At 38.2% G+C, this 19,006-nt stretch overlaps 3 protein-coding genes across 5 annotated transcripts in view; 1 reads left to right on the top strand and 2 right to left on the bottom strand.

Moving 5' to 3' along the window:
* Window positions 1-17,615, bottom strand: part of LOC113461220 (cysteine-rich receptor-like protein kinase 6) — a 42,765-nt gene extending 25,150 nt beyond the window's left edge. For both annotated transcript variants that reach the window (XM_089930866.1, XM_089930867.1), the window contains exon 1: window positions 17,560-17,615. The gene's annotated coding sequence lies outside the window, so the exon portion shown is untranslated. The remainder of the gene's footprint in view (window positions 1-17,559) is intronic.
* LOC103717695 (cysteine-rich receptor-like protein kinase 6) lies at window positions 2,526-18,999 on the bottom strand. Of its 2 annotated transcripts, none has more exons than XM_089930864.1 (7): window positions 17,560-18,999; window positions 4,475-4,597; window positions 4,237-4,367; window positions 3,864-4,074; window positions 3,368-3,605; window positions 3,147-3,297; window positions 2,526-3,041 (listed from the first exon to the last, which is right to left on the bottom strand). In XM_089930864.1, exons 1-7 carry the CDS (start codon window positions 18,389-18,391, stop codon window positions 2,697-2,699), a joined length of 2,031 nt encoding a protein of 676 aa, XP_089786990.1. In that variant the 5' UTR covers window positions 18,392-18,999; the 3' UTR covers window positions 2,526-2,696. The 2 variants fall into 2 exon arrangements, with proteins under 2 accessions (XP_089786990.1, XP_089786989.1); XM_089930863.1 differs by having other exon boundaries at window positions 4,237-4,370; window positions 17,560-18,986.
* LOC149768625 (uncharacterized) lies at window positions 12,677-16,906 on the top strand. The gene is made up of 2 exons (XM_089930889.1): window positions 12,677-15,579; window positions 15,611-16,906. The coding sequence occupies exon 1, from the start codon at window positions 12,775-12,777 to the stop codon at window positions 13,753-13,755; it is 981 nt and encodes a 326-aa protein (XP_089787015.1). The 5' UTR covers window positions 12,677-12,774; the 3' UTR covers window positions 13,756-15,579; window positions 15,611-16,906.
* Window positions 19,000-19,006: the final 7 nt, after the last annotated feature.

Genomic DNA, 19,006 nt, shown 5'->3' with positions numbered 1-19,006 from the left:
TGTGGTATTTGTAATTGAACTTATGGTACTTATGAATGGATTTAAACTCTTAGCCTGGCCATAATGCCAAGGCTTAATTGGGGGGAGCATATGAGGATCTGTGCAGGCATGTATTTAGTCCTATATAACTATGCACTGGACAGATCTTGCATACTTATACAAAATCAAGAAACCTAAATAATGTTTTTTGACTAACTTGTTTGGATAAAGTTGTAGGTTGTTACAAATGGTATCAGAGCAAATTCAACCCATGACTTATATGGACTGGAGGACATTGCAACATAGGCTTATTTGATTGACCCTGAATCAGTCATAGTATATGTAATTGGATTTGAATTAATTTGGACCTTTAGCTGCTGAGGATACCAGGGCGTAAATAAAAGGTGTATGTAAGGATCTGTGCGAGTATATGTTTATTCTTATATCTACTATGGACTAGATAGATTTTAAGTACTTATAGCGGACCTAAGAACTGAAATAGCATCTTCTAGCTAGTTCTTTTTAGTGAGATTTTGTGTTGCTACAAATGGTATCATAGCTGACTCGGCACATGACCCATGTGGATTAGGAGATACTACAACACAAGTTCGTTGAGCTAACTATGATCCGATCGTAATATTTGTGATCGGATTTATGATACTCATGAATAGATTTGAATGGATTTGAATTCTTAGCTTGGCAAGGATACTAGAGTTTAAACGGAGAGAGCATATGAAGATTTATACATATATGTATTTAGTTCCATATTGGTTGCACTGGATCAATCTTAGATACTTATATAAGGCCAAGAAACTTAAATAATATTTTTCTGGTAGCTTTTTTGGATAAAATTCTAGATTATTACATAATGAAAACATAATTTTTTTTTCAAAAAAATTGCCAGTTGTATTCTTGCGATGAAACAGACCCTTATTATTGTTTACATTTCTTTACTAGGGTAAACACTAGGCAAAAGCTCAACAGAGCTTAGGAAAGTACTTGGTAAAATAATTCCTCACTTCTATATTGGAGCTTCTCCCAATTTGACATGATTGTTATAGATTATTTTACATGATTGCTGATAAATTGGCTGGACTAAACCATTGTGCCTCTCCCAATTCAAGTCATAGATGGTGTATATTTGTGGTATGGCTCGTAAGATTTGCTTAACCATCAGAAACCATTGCAAGAAGCTCATCCTTGGGAACCAGGTCAATCCGATAGCAATCATGTGTCAAAATAAACAATGGTTTAGTCCAGCCAATGTTTTCTTCCGGCGGGGAGCAGACGATCCAAATGATCTCTCAACATACCCAATACGTGCTGCAGTGTCGTTCAGAGATCGATCAAAGTTAACCTTCAGCACATCAATGGTAGGGAAGTAACATTAATACCACCCATAGTAACTTAGTAAGTGAGTGTCTGTGTCTGTGTGTGTCTGTGTCTGTGTGTGTGTCTGTGTGTGTCTGTGTGTGTCTGTGTGTGTGTCTGTGTGTGTGTGTGTGTCTGTGTGTGTGTGTGTGCTCTTCTCCTTTGAAACCGCCTCTCAATACTTGCTTGCCAAATAAGCTATCCAACATTAACAATCATGGACTTTGTTTCTTTCTTTACCTGTGGCAGAGATAGAAGATTAAACAAGACCAACGAAGGAGGCGGCAAAAATCAAACACGATATATTTTCTAACCTTTCTAACATTGCCTGGCAAAACTACAAAGTACCAAAAACCTGGTTACAGTCGGACTCGCAGTCCGCACATAGGTCACATGATTGCATACCGGCATTCAGAATCCCTCTTCTGTTAAGAATAGATTTACAAGGAATTCTAAACCATGCCAATTTCCACCATTTTTTTTTTTTTTACCCTCGCTGTTGTATGTAGCTTCCATATCCAGGTAAAGGATGAAGCATTGTGCTGATAAGGCAAAGGCAACAGTAGCTTATCTATCTCCTCTACAAGAGCTTTAGCATGCCTGTTCTTCCCCCAATACAGCTGACCAGACCAGACAGCTTTTTATGAAGGAATCTTACATATATTGTCCATCATTTCAGCAGGAAAGATAGAAGACAATTTGGATTTGTTCCAAGATATTTCAGCAGTGATAAGATTAACCACCTTTCGATTTTCTATATCCACTTCCATATTGATGAAGGTAAGCTAAGCATTTAATTTGAAATCCAAGGGTCATGAGTTACATTTACCCGAGTACCGGAGGAGACTAACATCCAAATAACTTGATGTTGAATAGAAGCAACATTCAAGCAGATCTTCCTCCATATAAGCATTCCGAGATCCAGAAAAGTGGTACTTGGCACATACCATCTAAACCCATAAAGAGTTAGGCCGAAGTACTAGAGGTCGGACATACTTTTAGCCGCTCTAACCTAGGTAGAGTGAGAAGCCTTTATCATTTGTGCATCTGCTCCATTGGTTGATTATTTACTCTACCTGTTTTGAAGATGTTGCTACAGGGTAGGTTTATACGCCCTCTTTTTCTGTATAATTGCCTTGAAGTATAAGGTTTCGAATAAATTAGTAAACATTATCTCAATGGAAATCTGATATTAGGTTATCTTATTAAAAAATGGAAAGACATAAGACATATGTTGATGCGCTAATGTTTCAAAGGACCCGAGGGATACTACATGTATTACATCCACAATATTCAGACTTCAGGTTGTTCAAAATACTCATCCACAACCTTCTTCTTACCTATATCTATCTTGGTTCAAGCTCCGTTATTGATACCTCATTTGGCGATATCGGTGACGACCTGTTCGCAGAGCGGTCATGTGTATCTCCATGAAAATCATTTGAATAAACATCTGAGTTCGTGCCACTCTTTCCAATGTAAAATGCAGGTTGGGAGGGATCTTGAAGAGACACAGAGTCGCTGCTGAGCATCGTAACGACTGTAGACATGGTAGGCCTGTCAGATGGATCTTCCTGAACACACAATAGTCCAATCTGAATGCATCTCAACACCTCGTTTCTTGGGCAATGGTTACCCAGAGATGGGTCCAAGATCTCCAAAATTGCTCCTTTTGTCCACTGCTCCCATGTCTGCATAAGGCGAATTTACTAAGTAAATAATCTATTATAGAGATACAGTGTGCATGTGGGAGTGGGTGGATGCTGTTGCAGGTGCTGGTGTAGTTTGAAACTCACATAGTTCAGAAGGCCTTTGGAAGATTCAGAATCAGAGGAACCAATGTTCTTCCTGCCTGTCACGATCTCTAAAACTAGAACTCCAAAGCTGTATACGTCTGACTTGATTGAAATTTGTCCACGCATGGCATACTCTGGTGCCATATATCCACTGCAACAAATTGGATAGCCTATTGGGATCAACCATAACAATGGGTAAATCTATCAAGATTTTCACTTACAATGTTCCAACAATTCGGTTTGTGATGCCTTGACTTTGGTCTCCACCAAAAAGCCTAGCCATGCCAAAATCTGAAATCTTTGGGTTCATGTCTCGATCTAATAAAATGTTGCTGGCTTTTAAATCCCGATGTACAATTTTTAGCTGAGACTCTTCATGTAGGTATAGCAAGCCTCGAGCAATTCCACCAATGATCTTGTATCTGGTTGCCCAGTTCAGCTGTTCTCTTTTTACAGGATCTGTTCCATACAAAAATAGTTAATTAAGGTAACACGTATTAGAATAAGTTGAGAGGATGGAATTTAGAGATGACTAGACCTTTTTTCCCCCTGTGCTGACAAAAAGGATGAAGTTAGAAATGAAAGTTCTAGATTCAATAGAATATAAGCAGCCACTAAACCTAAACAAATACAAAAGGTCTAGAAGAGTAATAATAGGCTGCAAAAACTATGATAACACAAATTCTAAAAGGGTGAGATTTCTGTGGAAGGCAGTACCAAAAAGAATGGTGTCCAGGCTTCTGTTAGGCACATATTCATAGACAATCAACTTCTCTTCTTCCTCCAAGCAAACGCCCAAAAGCCTTACAAGATTCCTGTGCTGGAGCCTAGCAACTAAAACTAACTCATTTTTCAGCTCTCCTAGTCCTTGTGTTGAACTTGTTGATAACCTCTTGACTGCTATTTCTCGTCCATCGGGTAATAATCCCTATACAGAATTATAAGGCTTGAAGTATAGAACCAAAAGACTACAAACATATTTATACAGAACCGATTAAAATGAAGAAAAATAAGAGATGATAAATCTTTATTTTGATGTATGACTGTTATTTTTAGGTGAAAAAATGTGCGATTGTTGCAATCATGTTACCTTATAAACTGCACCGAAGCCACCTTCTCCAAGTTTATTCTCTTCAGAAAAGTTTGCTGTTGCAACTCTTAGCTTGGATATATCAATTAATAGTGACTCAATACTTTCGATCTCTTCTGCGTTACTCCCATCTACTGAAAGAGAACATTTTGAAAAACCGTTATCAGAAATTTTTATAAATATATAAGGATAAATTTCACTCAAGCAACAGCAAGCATTTGATTTATGGATTACTTACAGGGTAATTTTATTGCTGACTTCCTCCTCCAGAAGCAAATGCATATAGCGGAGATTAGCACCAGAGCACTCACTACAGGTATGGCAATTGCAAGAACCATACCTGTCACATTCTTCTTGCTTCCTGCATGGATAAATGAGCAATTTAATATATATATATATATATATATATATATATATATATATATATATATATATATATATATATATATATATATATATATATATATTGCACAATCTATGATGTCAAACATGAAGCCATTAGTTGAGTCACATTACATCAGGGAACTTATATTGTGAGTAGTGGATCTTTATGTCATAATATGAAAACTCAGAGAGGTGGGATAACATGTGGAAATTGAGAGAAACGGAATAACTTGTTTCAATGTTCACTGTAAACCACATCTTTGTCATTTAAGTTGGGCAGGAATCGAAGTGTTTTGAGTGAATGGATTGGGTTTGAGACAGGGCCATGAATTCTTGAAAGATTGTCATATAAGAAGAATCTGATTGCAATTATTTTATCCTCTGATCCCTGCTGTCAGAACATGTTCTATGGAAGTTTGCTAATGTGAGGCAACTACGATTGTTGGTGAGCATTGTGAACTATCTTTGATCTGATAAACTGGCGGAAGTTTCTCTCAGAAAAGAGATTTGTAGAAAATTCTCAGAATAAACTGGTGGGAGTTGGCCTAAATTTTAATAATGGTTCTTTTGTGGAGAATGACACTTGCATACACTACCAGAAAATACGCGTACAGTGACGGAAAATTAGTGACGGACCGTTATCAGTCACTATTTGTGACTGATTAGTGACCAACAGAAATTTGGTCATCGTGGTGTAAACTTAGTGACCGATTAGTGACACTATTTCTCAGCCCTTAGTATTAATCCCCAGCTGCACAGCCTAATAAAAAATGGTATTCTTTGTTGTGTTACAAATGTTTGCGGCATGTATGGTAATTGAGGCCGATCATATTGTGGGAAAGCTTTTATTAGTATTTACTCTATAAACCTTATGATTCTTGTCTGATAGTTTTGTTGACTGGAGTGTCTCGGATAAGTGGATTGAGTTTGGATACTTTGTGGTGAATGTTTTACACCATAGAGGTTGTATAGTCCTCGATGATTGCCACGTCATCTGATTGTGGAGACATACAACTGTCAAATACGGCATCGTGTTGCATTCCAAATGTTGTACATCACTATTGAATGCTAGATAGCTGTCTGTCTCCATGATCGAATGACATGGCAGTTGAGGATGATAGTGTTATTTTGATGATTAACAAGCAATAATCGAGAGTATGTTATAAGTTAATTCGATACTTCATTTATAAGTCTGTTACTCTCAGTATATTTGTATAACAAGTTAAAGATGCATTTCATTGTTTACTTAGATGAATCTAATCTTGAGTTGCAGCAAAGTGTGGATTGAGTCGACCCCAAGGTTGATTGGGTCGACCCCGGCACATCAAGAAAGCATCTGGCACACTTCTGCAAAAATGGCACAGATGAACAGTAAGTTGGGTCGACCCAAGGAAAGCATGAGTCGACCCAAACTTCAAGCTTCTCAACAACTCAGAAAATGGTTCTCTGGAAATACTGAGAGGGTCGACCCAAGATGAAGTTGAGTCGACCCAAGCTTGAGTCGACCCAAACCCTGAGAGGGTCGACCCAAAGGCAAGACAGAACAGATGACAGAAAAGGTTCTCTGGAAACCCTGAGAGGGTCGACCCAAGAAGAAGTTGAGTCGACCCAACTGAACCTTGAGTCGACCCAAAGAAATGTTGGGTCGACCCAAGTGAAGGAAGGCTGAATTGCAAGTTTCTGTGGTTCTGAGAGGGTCGACCCAAGGAAAGGTTGAGTCGAGCCAAGTGAAAGTTGGGTCGACCCAAGGACAGGTTGAGCCGACCCAAACACGGGCAGAAGCATAACGGCTAGTTCTGCAGAAGTACTTTTTGTCCTTCCAACAGTGAGTAACGGCTAGTTTTTGAATTCTAACCATTGGGGCTTGTCCAATGGATGAAGAAAACTATTTAAAGTGGCACTATTCATCAGAGAGAACATCCTTTTGCAAGAATATCAAAGAGTACACAAGAAAGACAAAATGCCCTAATCTTCTTCATCCAAGTGCTTCATTCAAGAGTCAAAAAAAAATGGTTGAGCAGATTCCAAAAGTCATTAAGAGCTCCATCCACCCTTGAAGAGGGAAGCATCCTTGACAAAGAAGAGAGAAGTCACATCAAGCGATAACTATTCTCTAAATTCTTCTTTGTAGATTATATTGTTATATTTGCTCATCTAGGAGCTTAAATCTTCTTACTTTGGTTATTAAACTCCTTGTAAAGGTTAGTTGGTAAGCCCGCAAAACCAACGGAATAGGTTGATTGGTGAACCCGTAAAACCAATTGTAAAGGTTCGTTGGTGAGCCCGGAAAACCAACATAGGTTCGTTGGTGAGCCCGTAAAACCAACATAGGTTTTTGGTGATCCCGGAAAACCAAAGTGTAAAGGTTTTTGGATTGTGAACCCGAAAGACAATCCAACTGTAATCCGCGGGATTATAGTGAATTCCCAAGGGGTCGCTTGGGGAGTGGACGTAGGTGCTAAGGAGAGCACCGAACCACTATACTTCTTGTTGTTTGTATTGTGATTTGTTTAATTCCACTAACTCATCATTTAACATAAGTAAGATAGTTAAAATTAAGAGAAACCAATTCACCCCCCCTCTTGGCTTGTCACCTTAGGCAACAAGTGGTATCAGAGCAAGGTGCTCCAATAGTACTTATTGATATCACAATCAAGAGTTAAAGATCATGACAACCCAAGTGGGATGTTCTATGAGTGAGGGACAATCCACAAATAGACCTCCTCTATTTAATGGCACAAACTACACATACTGAAAAGCTAGGATGAGGATATTCATTCAAGCTTTAGACTATGAATTATGGTACATTATTACTAGAGGACCTCACACACCCACACTTAATATAGAGGGCACTATCATACCCAAACCAGAAATGGATTGGAATGAAAGTGATAGAAGATTAGCACAGTTAAATGCAAAAGCAATTAATGTACTTTACTGTTCATTAGATGTAAGTGAATTTAATAGAATATCTACTTGCGTCTCTGCAAAAGAAATTTGGGACAAACTTGAGGTCACTCATGAAGGGACTAATCAAGTTAAGAAGTCAAAAATAAACATATTAGTACACAAGTATGAATTGTTTAAAATGGAATCCACTGAGTCCATAACTGATATGTTTACTCGTTTTACTGAAATTATAAATGGGCTTAAGAGTTTAGGAAAGTCTTATACTAACTTTGAATTGGTGCGAAAAATTCTCAGGTCTCTACCAAGAGTTTGGGAGGCCAAGGTAACTGCAATTCAGGAAGCTAAGGACCTCAACACACTGCAATTAGAGGAACTTCTAGGATCACTCATGACCCATGAGTTGACCATAAGGCAAAATTCAGAAGATGAGGTCAAGAGAAGAAAGCCCATTGCCCTAAAGTCTACCACCCCTAAACAACAAACTGAGTCGGAAGATTCAGATGATGATGATGAATTGGATGAAGAAGGAATGACTATACTTGGAAGAAAATTTAGAAAGTTTATGAGAGGTAAGAATAGATTTCATAAAAAGAAATCCTTCTTCAAAGGTAGCTCAAGCAAAGAAAAGGGTAAGGACAAAGAAAAAGAAAAAGAAACTCCTATTTGTTATGAGTGTAACAAACCTGGGCATTATAAGATAGATTGCCCAGAATTGAAATGGATGGCAAGAAAACTGAAAAAGAAGAACTTCATGGCTGAATGGAGTGAAAGTGAGGAGTCAAGTTCAGAAGAGGAAGATCATCAAGAGACGGCCCAAATGTGTCATATGGCCAATGACGATGAGGTAGATTCTGAACTTGAATGTGATTTTACTGTTGATGAATTACATGATGCATTTTTAGAACTAATGGAAGAACATAAAAAACTAATCAATAAAAATAAAGTTCTAAAAGAAGAAAATCAATCTCTTATCAAAGACAAGTTAAAACTATCTCATAACTATGAAACATTAAGTAGGAAACTCACAAATGAAACCAAGAATCTAATTGCTGAAAATGTCAAGTTAAAAGAAGATGCTGAAAAATATAAATCCTTAGTAGATAAGTTTACACTTAGTTCAACCAAATTAAATATGATTCTTGATAGTCAAAAAGCTGTATATGATAAGGCTGGATTGGGTTATAAAACAAATAGGAATCAAAAATACTTAAAGAATATTTTTGTTAAAGCTAAAAATGAAAATATTACTTGTCATTGCTGCAATAAATCAGGACATAAAGCATATGAATGTAACTATAGAAAGTCCAGTCAAAACAAATTGAGTAATAATCATAAGATCAAATTCAAGAAAGTTTGGATTCCAAAAGGAACATCAAGTACTAACCCTAAAGGACCCAACATAGTTTGGGTACCTAAAGCTCTTTTTTGATCTTTATTGCAGGGGTGTCTTGCAGCTAATAAAGAAGAAAAACGATGGTATCTAGATAGCGGCTGTTCAAGACACATGACCGGTGACGTAGACCAATTTGTCACCTTGGAATCTAAGAAGGGTGGAGTAGTAACCTATGGAGACAATGGTAAAGGGTATATCATTGGAAAGGATAAAATTTTCATTACTCCATCTATTTTTATAGAAAATGTCTTATTAGTTAAGGGTTTGAAACATAACCTACTTAGCATAAGTCAATTTTGTGATAAAGGATTTAAAGTCACATTTGAAGCATCAGTATGCATAATCACAAATCCTAAAGCTAATAGCATTGTACTTGTAGGACAAAGGCAAAGAAATATTTACATGGTAGATCTACATGATTTAGGCAAGAAAAATGGATTATGCTTAATTACTAATGAAGAAAAAAAAATGAAACAAGTTGGCATCGTAGACTAGGACATGCTAGTATAGAATTAATATCAAAACTAGTCAATAAGGAATTAATAAAAGATGTGCCAAAGTTGATTTTTGAAAAGGATAAAATCTGTGGACCATGCTCATTGGGAAAACAAACTAAATCATCCTTCAAATTAAAGAATATAGTATCAACAACTAGGCCTTTTGAACTCATACACATGGATCTATTTGGACCCACTAAAACTGCGAGTCTAGGAGGGAAGAAGTATGGACTAGTTATTGTAGATGATCTTTCAAGATATACATGGGTTTCATTTTTGGCACATAAGAATGAAGCATTTTCAGAATTCTTGAAACTTTATAATAATATCACAAATGAAAAGAAGCTCACCTTAGTAGCAATTCGAAGTGATCATGGTACTGAATTTGAAAATCAACACTTTGAAGAATTTTGTAATAAAAATGGTATTTCACATCAATTTTCAGCACCTAGAACGCCTCAACAAAATGGGGTTGTTGAAAGAAAAAACAGGACATTGGCAGAAATGGCACGCACGATGTTGTGTGAGTCAAATCTTCCAAAGTACTTTTGGGCTGAAGTTATAAGCACTGCTTGTCATATTCTAAATCGAGTTTTAATACGACCAATAACCAAGAAAACTCCTTATGAACTTTGGAAGAATAAGAAACCAACTGCTAAATATCTTAGAGTATTTGGATGTAGATGTTTCATCTTAAACAATGGCAAGGAGGATCTAAGTAAATTTGATGCCAAGTCAGATGAAGGTATCTTCTTAGGATACTCCACATCTAGCAGGGCATACAGAGTATTCAATAAAAGAACCCTTGTAGTCGAAGAGTCAGTTAATATCATATTTGATGAGTCTGATAGTGAGTCTGCTAGGAAAGAAAATATTCTTGATGATGATACAGGAATTATTAACTTTGAAAAGTTGAATATTGATGACGTGCCAATTCAAGATAAAGGAGATGATTGCGTGCCACCACAATCTCAAAACTTGCCAAAGGAATGGAGGTATGCATCTGGACACCCTAAAGACTTAATCATTGGTGATCCATCTCAAGGGGTAAGAACTCGATCCTCTCTCAGAAATTTAAATGATTATCTTGCTTTTGTTTCACAATTAGAACCTAAGACTTATGAAGAAGCTGAAAAAGATACTAATTGGATAAATGCCATGCAAGAAGAATTAAATCAATTCAAAAGAAGTAATGTATGGACATTAACTGAAAGACCAAAGCATAACTCTGTAATTGGAACAAAATGGATCTTTAGAAATAAATTAGATGAAAATGGGTTAGTTATAAGAAATAAAGCTAGACTTGTAGCTAAGGGATACAATCAAGAAGAAGGGATAGATTTTGATGAAACATTTGCTCCTGTAGCTAGATTAAAGGCTATTAGATTACTTCTAGCATTTGCATGTTTCATGGATTTCAAATTGTATCAAATGGATGTAAAAAGTGCATTCTTAAATGGTTTTATAGAGGAAGAAGTATATGTAGAGCAACCTCCTGGTTTTGAGAATCATGAATTGCCAAATCATGTGTTTAGATTACATAAGGCATTATATGGATTGAAGCAAGCACCTAGGGCTTGGTATGATCGATTAAGCAAATTTCTGCTTAATAATGACTTTAGTAGAGGAAATGTAGATAAAACACTGTTTCTCAAAAGAAAGGACAAAAATCTATTAGTGGTACAAATATATGTAGATGACATAATCTTTGGTGCCACAAATGATACTCTTTGCAAAGAATTTGCTGATCTAATGCATGGAGAATTCGAAATGAGTTTGATGGGAGAACTAAGTTTCTTTCTAGGATTACAAATCAAACAAACTAAAAAAGGTATTTTCATTCATCAAACTAAGTATACAAAGGAAATACTAAAGAAGTTTGGGAATGAAAATCATAAGGGAGTAGACACTCCAATGAATCCTACTAGTAAGCTAGACAAAGATGAAAAAGGAAAGAGTATTGATATTAAGCTTTATAGAGGACTAATTGGATCCTTGCTCTACCTTACTGCTAGTAGACCAGACATCGTATTTAGTGTAGGAATATGTGCTAGATACCAATCAGATCCTAAGGAGTCACATTTAAGTGTTGTTAAAAGAATCCTTAGATATTTAAGAGGAACTACGAATATAGGATTATGGTACTCAAGAGACTCCTGTCTAGATTTGCTTGCATACTCAGATGCTGATTTTGCTGGATGCAAATTAGATAGGAAGAGCACTAGTGGAACATGTCAATTCTTAGGAAACAACTTAGTATCATGGTTTAGCAAAAAGCAGAATTTAGTGGCACTGTCAACAGCTGAAGCTGAATATATAGCTGCTGGCAGTTGTTGTGCTCAAGTACTATGGCTTAAGCAACAACTAGAGGACTATGGAGTTAAGCTAGATAATATTCCTATTAAGTGTGATAATACTAATGCCATCAACCTTACTAAAAATCCGGTTCAGCATTCTAAAGCCAAACACATAGAAATAAGATATCATTTTATTAGGGATCATGTGCAAAATGGAAACATATGTATTGAGCATATATGCACTGAAAAATAATTAGCCGACAAATTCACAAAACCCTTAAGTGAAGATAGATTCTGCACGCTAAGGAGGGAATTAGGCATATATGATCCTTTCTATTGAAGAGATATAAAAGGGAGCAAGCAGTCTCATGATACATTCCTCCCATTTCTAAAAACTCATGAAACATGAGTCAAAATTGTCATATATAGATTCCTTACTCATGTATCATTGTCCTAGAAAGAATTTGTAAGGATTGGAAGCAAGAAAAATTTTTAGAAGCAAAAAGGAAGAGAAAGAAAAAAATTCTGAACTTGGGTCGACCCAACCCAGAATAAGGTCGACCCAACGTTGAGTCGACCCAACGTCGGGACCCCACTGTTAAAAGGAAGACCCGTGAGCTTTTTTAGGGCACTGTTTGCCCTTGTCCTCTTCTGAAAACTCTATTCTCCACTCTCCAAACTCCTCCAATCAACTCCAAATGCTAGATTACTTCAAGATCTTGGAGAAATGTGACCCAAAAGAGCCGTAGCCAAGAGATCCGGAAGAGTCTCACGGATCCAACGTGAGGAAAGAGAAGCTACGGAGCTATCTACAGTGTCTCCACAACGTGAGGCACGTGCAGAGCCACCTCCTCCTCCCTCCCCCTCAGTACAACTTGCAAAGTTTGCGGGGAGACCGGTTACAACGGGGAGAAGGATCCATTCCGAGTTCTTTGATCAAGAAGGGTTCCGTTTGGGGGAATGGATCCGAAGGCAAGGTTGGGAGTATCTTTGCTCCCTAGATGTGGTGATCTACCCCGGACTAGTTCGGGAGTTCTATGCCTTCCTCAAAACTGGGATGGGAGGGCTCATTTCGGAAGTTCGAGGAGTTAGGGTTCGAGTTTCCGAGGAGAGTTTGAGTGAGTTGCTTCATCTCCCCTGCGAAGGAGCAACTCCAGAAAAGCCAGAAAACAAGATGAGAGCCCTGCAGTTGATACTTGAGAATGAAGACTTCGACTTTTCGGAGAAGGTAATAGCGAACTCTCTTTCTGCAGAAATGAGGTTGTTGCTCAGCATCATAAATAGGATTCTATTTTCGAAGAGCGGGAGATTCGATCTCATTACAGAGCGAGATCTAGTAGTGATGGAGCATATTATTCAGAGTATTCCCCTGAATCTCCCGGCCATGATACTGAGGCAGATGAGGAAGGTGATCTACAACTTCAGAGTATCCCTGCCTTATGGTATGATACTCACCTTGATCTTCCGACAACACGACATATCTGTCGAGGGGGAGATCTCCAGGCATCTGCTTCATACTGATACATACACTGCACGATCACTTATTCGCATAGGCTATGAGAAAGTGAACGGGCAGTGGGTTCATACTGAAGCAGGGATTCAGGGTGATGCACCTGAGGGTGATGCACTAGATATTGGAGACCCTATCCCTGAGGATGAGGAGCATATGGATCATCCTACTGCACCTTCAGAGGCTGGACCATCGTCATCTGTTCCTGCGGGAGATACAGATGAGTTCTGGAGTAGGATGACAGAGCTTATGTCAGCTCAGGCGAGGACTATCACTGATGGGCTGACGAGTAGATTAGACATCATGTCTGCTGATATCAGTGATCTGAGGGAGCAGATGGGAGCTCTACGGAGAGAGAGAGAGACTCATGGACCATCTGTGCCACAGGCTGCTGAGTCAGAGATTTCGGCACAGAGTTATCCAGCTCATCGTGCTCCACGCCAGACTCAGTCTCATCAGGCTCGACCTCCCCTCGCCACGTACACTAGGAGGATGAGGACTAGATCCCAGCCATTAGATACTTCCTAGGCTGATATTAGTATTTCTGTTTAGAGCCTAGGATAGGTATCTAGTTCTCATATGTATTTTGTGTTGATCATGTATTTTAAACTTTGATTGATGAACATTGTATTTGTTTTTATTTTTGGCATTATTGTACTAAAATGTTCCTATTTTGATCAATGAAGTTTGAATGTTTGTTATTTATTGTGTCTATTCCCATGCACCTATTTGATGATAACAAAAAGGGGGAGAAGTAAAGAAAGAGAAGTAAGTTGTGTAAGAAAAGAGAAATAACTTGTAAAACAAATTGAAAATTATAATGGAAAAGCATATACATTTAAGGAGGAGCAATTTGTAACAATAAAAATGATCAAATCAAAAATTTCTATCAAATTTCAGAATTTGGCACATAGAATTTCAGAATTTGGCACGCACCTTTCACACCTCGATACATAACCTGAAACTCATGCTTTATCTCAAATTTTTGGAGTTTCAACTTTAATGAAATATAAATGAAAGGGGGAGCAATTTAAAAAGTCAAATTGGAAACATTTGAATGATATAGGGGGAGACTTCACTCTCATATTTGAAAAGCTGAAATTCAGCAACTTGAGCCCTTTTAAAACTGATTTTAAGATAAGTATCAATAGGCTCATACTCTATATTTTGTAATCATCAAAAAGGGGGAGATTGAGGATGATAGTATTATTTTGATGATTAACAAGCAATAATCGAGAGTATGTTATAAGTTAATTCGATACTTCATTTATAAGTCTGTTACTCTCAGTATATTTGTATAACAAGTTAAAGATGCATTTCATTGTTTACTTGGATGAATCTAACTTTGAGTTGCAGCAAAGTGTGGAATGAGTCGACCCCAAGGTTGATTGGGTCGACTCCGGCACATCAAGAAAGCATCTGGCACACTTCTGCAAAAATGGCACAGATGAACAGTAAGTTGGGTCGACCCAAGGAAAGCATGAGTCGACCCAAACTTCAAGCTTCTCAACAACTCAGAAAATGGTTCTCTGAAAATACTGAGAGGGTCGACCCAAGATGAAGTTGAGTCGACCCAAGCTTGAGTCGACCCAAATCCTGAGAGGGTCGACCCAAAGGCAAGACAGAACAGATGACAGAAAAGGTTCTCTGGAAATCCTGAGAGGGTCGACCCAAGAAGAAGTTGAGTCGACCCAACTGAACCTTGAGTCGACCCAAAGAAATGTTGAGTCGACCCAAGTGAAGGAAGGCTGAATTGCAAGTTTCTGTGGTTCTGAGAGGGTCGACCCAAGGAAAGGTTGAGTCGATCCAAGTGAAAGTTGGGTCGACCCAAGGACAGGTTGAGCCGACCCAAATACGGGCAGAAGCATAACGGCTAGTTCTGCAGAAGTACTTTTTGTCCTTCCAACAGTGAGTAACGGCTAGTTTTTGAATTCTAACCATTGGGGCTTGTCCAATGGATGAAGGAAACTATTTAAAGTGGCACTATTCATCAGAGAGAACATCCTTTTGCAAGAATATCAAAGAGTACACGAGAAAGACAAAGTGCCCTAATCTTCTTCATCCAAGTGCTTCATTCAAGAGTCAAAAGAAAGTGGTTGAGCAGATTCCAAGAGTCATTAAGAGCTCCATCCACCCTTGAAGAGTGAAGCATCCTTGACAAAGAAGAGAGAAGTCACATCAAGCGATAACTATTCTCTAAACTCTTCTTTGTAGATTATATTATTATATTTGCTCATCTAGGAGCTTAAATTTTCTTACTTTGGTTATTAAACTCCTTGTAAAGGTTAGTTGGTAAGCCCGCAAAACCAACGGAATAGGTTGATTGGTGAACCCGTAAAACCAATTGTAAAGGTTCGTTGGTGAGCCCGGAAAACCAACATAGGTTCGTTGGTGAGCCCGTAAAACCAACATAGGTTTTTGGTGATCCCGGAAAACCAAAGTGTAAAGGTTTTTGGATTGTGAGCCCGAAAAACAATCCAACTGTAATCCGCGGGATTATAGTGAATTCCCAAGGGGTCGCTTGGGGAGTGGACGTAGGTGCTAAGGAGAGCACCGAACCACTATACTTCTTGTTGTTTGTATTGTGATTTGTTTAATTCCACTAACTCATCATTTAACATAAGTAAGATAGTTAAAATTAAGAGAAACCAATTCACCCCCCCCCCTCCTGGCTTGTCACCTTGGGCAACAGCAGTGATTAAGGGTTGTACAGTTCTCTTTGGTGCAAAACACGCACTGCAGAGGATCCCGACTCAAGCGAATTAGATGTGAAGCAGAACTAGGGTTTCAAAATGGATTGCCATTTAAAAGGAATCCATGTGCAAACTTTTCATGTTCCAAGGTTAGTAATCAGCATGTGATCTTATGGAAGTATTAATTTGGTGCAATTATAATAGTGTGAACTACTTTTGATCAAACAAGATATACTGGTGCTAGCTAGTAAACCCTTAAATTAAAGAAAAGGTTCTCTACTTTGGCTGGTTTGTAGAAATGACCCTTGTATCTTACGGCACCAAGCATTAGTGCCTCGCTCTGTTGTTTATATAATATTGCTTTCTTTTTCTTTTTTTTTACTAGAGGCCAATAAGGAAGAGTTGATCTTTATTGTTACTTTAAAGGGTGTTATGTATGTATACCCTTCTAATATACAAAATTATATAAATATTCTCGTAAAATTACTATTTTCATGTATATTCTTCTGTTTTTTCTTTTTTGTATATATACATATACCATTTCATGTCTTTAAAAAATAAACGGCTTAAAAATAAAATGACTGAAATATCCTTATGGGTAGATATAAAAAAAAAGTTGTAAGGGTATACACACAAATAGCAACTTTATGAGGGTATTTATGCAATTTCTTATATTTAGAAAGATGTATATTTAAATAATCTATTAAAAAAACAAAACTCGGTTGAAATTTGCCAAGTCTTTTATGATTCAATTGGATCGATAAGTCAAAAAAAGATCGAGTCACATTTTGGTAATGCTATTTACCATTTGATTTTGATATAATTATTATTATTGAATCTATGACATCTACATATTCTTCATTATTTTTAAAAGATTAAAGGATATCGAATTTAAATTAATTATAGATGTTTAGATTTGTAAAATATTTGTTAGTGATTTGTAAATATTGAGTTTTTTTTTTGAGGCAAGAATTTTGTAAAAGCAACATAATTTATTCTATAAGAGTTGATATTAACATGATTTAATATTTTTTGTTATTTTTTTAATTAATGAATTATCTTTACTAGATTTTGATCATTTTTTAATGAATTTTTTTTAAGTGTATACCCTTCTAAATATGTGTAATTGCATGAATACCCTCTCAAAGTTGCTACTTGCATCTATATCCATATAAAATTTCCTTTTTGCATGTCTACATGTAAGGGTATTTCAGTCATTTCAATTTTAAATCATTTATTTTTTAAAAGTGTTGGTTAGTATTATGTAAAAAAAAGTAAAAAAGGGGTATACATGCAAAATTAAATATTTTATAAGGACATACATATAAATAACAATTTTATGAGAATATTCATATAATTTTATATATTTTAAAGGTATAGATGCCCAAAAAAAAAAAAATCTACTTTAAATCACCTAATACTTCTCAACTAAATTATGTAGAGACATGCGTTTAGCCAAAAAAAACAAAAAGAAAATGTAGCCATTAAACTCAAATCGATATGATATTAGTAAACAGATTAGAAATGATTGGATCTCAAACAGAGTTAGGAAGGACTCATCTATTCCCTATTAAGTCGCCGTCGATAAACTGATGCTATTGAAACTAGTTTACTGGTACCGGTCGGCTACTACCCTTACCTTCTTCCTCAGGTGTTTTGGTAGGTGGAGGCACTACCGGCGCCGGTGCGTTCTCCGGCGGCTCCTCAAGTCTTAGCGACGGTGCCCCGTTGAAGAACTTGGATATCTCGTACCTAAAATTGCAGCTTGCTGCGACCACCCTCCCTCCCTTCTTCCCGTCTAGCTGTGTCGGTCTTGGCTCAAGGATATTTTGGAGGCACTGCTGGCACTGGCTCGGCGACAGGTCCTGTGTGCACTGCACCAGACCATATATCTGAGGAAATGGAGCCTTGGTGGAATTCACCATCTGCCCGGTGGCGAACCTCCTCGTCGAGTTGGAGACGGCCCAATCGGTGATCGCGCTCATAAGCTCGTCCACAATCTTGTCGAACCGGCTGGCGTCGGTCACGTTTTTGACGTTCCACTTGATCATCCCCGAGGAGTCGACGGTCGAGAAGAAGCGCTGGTTGGAGTAGCGAAGGAGGCAGTCCTCGTAGTATACGATGGCGCCTTTGTTGTACGCGCAGAGCTGGGGGGCGTCTTGGATCGCGTCGCCGCTGAGGCAGGAGCGGCAGACCGAGGCATTGGTGTCGCCGCGGCACATGGCGAGGCCGTAGATTTGGTCAGGGATCTGGCCGACGGTGGCGTTGAGGAAGCCACCGGAGAGAGAAGTCTTGGAGGCGAGGGAACGGAGGAGGAGGTTGAGGTTGGTATCATAAGTGCTGTTGGCGGCGTAGTTGCCGGTGCTGCCACAGTGTGTGTAGATGGGATCGCCGGCAGTGGGAGGGGAAAGGAATATGAGGAAGAGAAGGCATAGGAAGAAAGGGAAGGAAACATGGCGAAATGATACCATGGACTACGGTTACAGCGGGAGAACACAGTGCTTCTGAGCACGACAGAGCAAAGTTGTTAAGTATGGCTGGCTGTGGAAACAGGGTGCGAGCTAGAGGAAACTGTGAGGCGACGCGTTCGAAGGAAGCTGGAAATGCCTTGGGAACGGGAAACGACTAAGAGCAGCAGCGGTCGACTTGGTCGTCGTTTTATTTTGCGATTTACCATGCCTACGAGGATGCGACTCTGAGGCAGCGTTGGCCCAATATGACCACTTAGATTATGGCGAATTAGGGTTCAGTCCAGTGGCATGGCTACATGGATTCGATCAATAGGTGTTAAAGACCAGATGCTATGGCCTTGCCAAATTGCATTTGTATCTCGGCATTCATGATTTTGCCTACTCAAACCAGAAACAATCCACAAGGGCCCTGGAATGCCCACCATAAGATCGGCAGGTGTTCTCATGTTTGTAAAATTTGCAACCTAAATCTCACGTTTGTCCCAGTCAAGTTCCATGCTAAATAAATAGCAAATACAAACACGCACTCTTTTTTTTGGGTACAAAACACGCCATCTCGTGGAAGAAAATGAAAGGAGTGGTCTGTTAGACCTGAGGAAAGGTTGTTGGTCAACA

Source organism: Phoenix dactylifera, chromosome 1, assembly GCF_051530095.1.
Source record: "Phoenix dactylifera cultivar Ajwa chromosome 1, Ajwa_hap1_PhDact_Kaust_v1.1, whole genome shotgun sequence".
Lineage (NCBI taxonomy): Eukaryota > Viridiplantae > Streptophyta > Magnoliopsida > Arecales > Arecaceae > Phoenix > Phoenix dactylifera.
The sequence above is the reverse complement of the archived record's forward strand: the minus strand, read 5'-3'. Positions and strand labels throughout refer to the sequence as shown.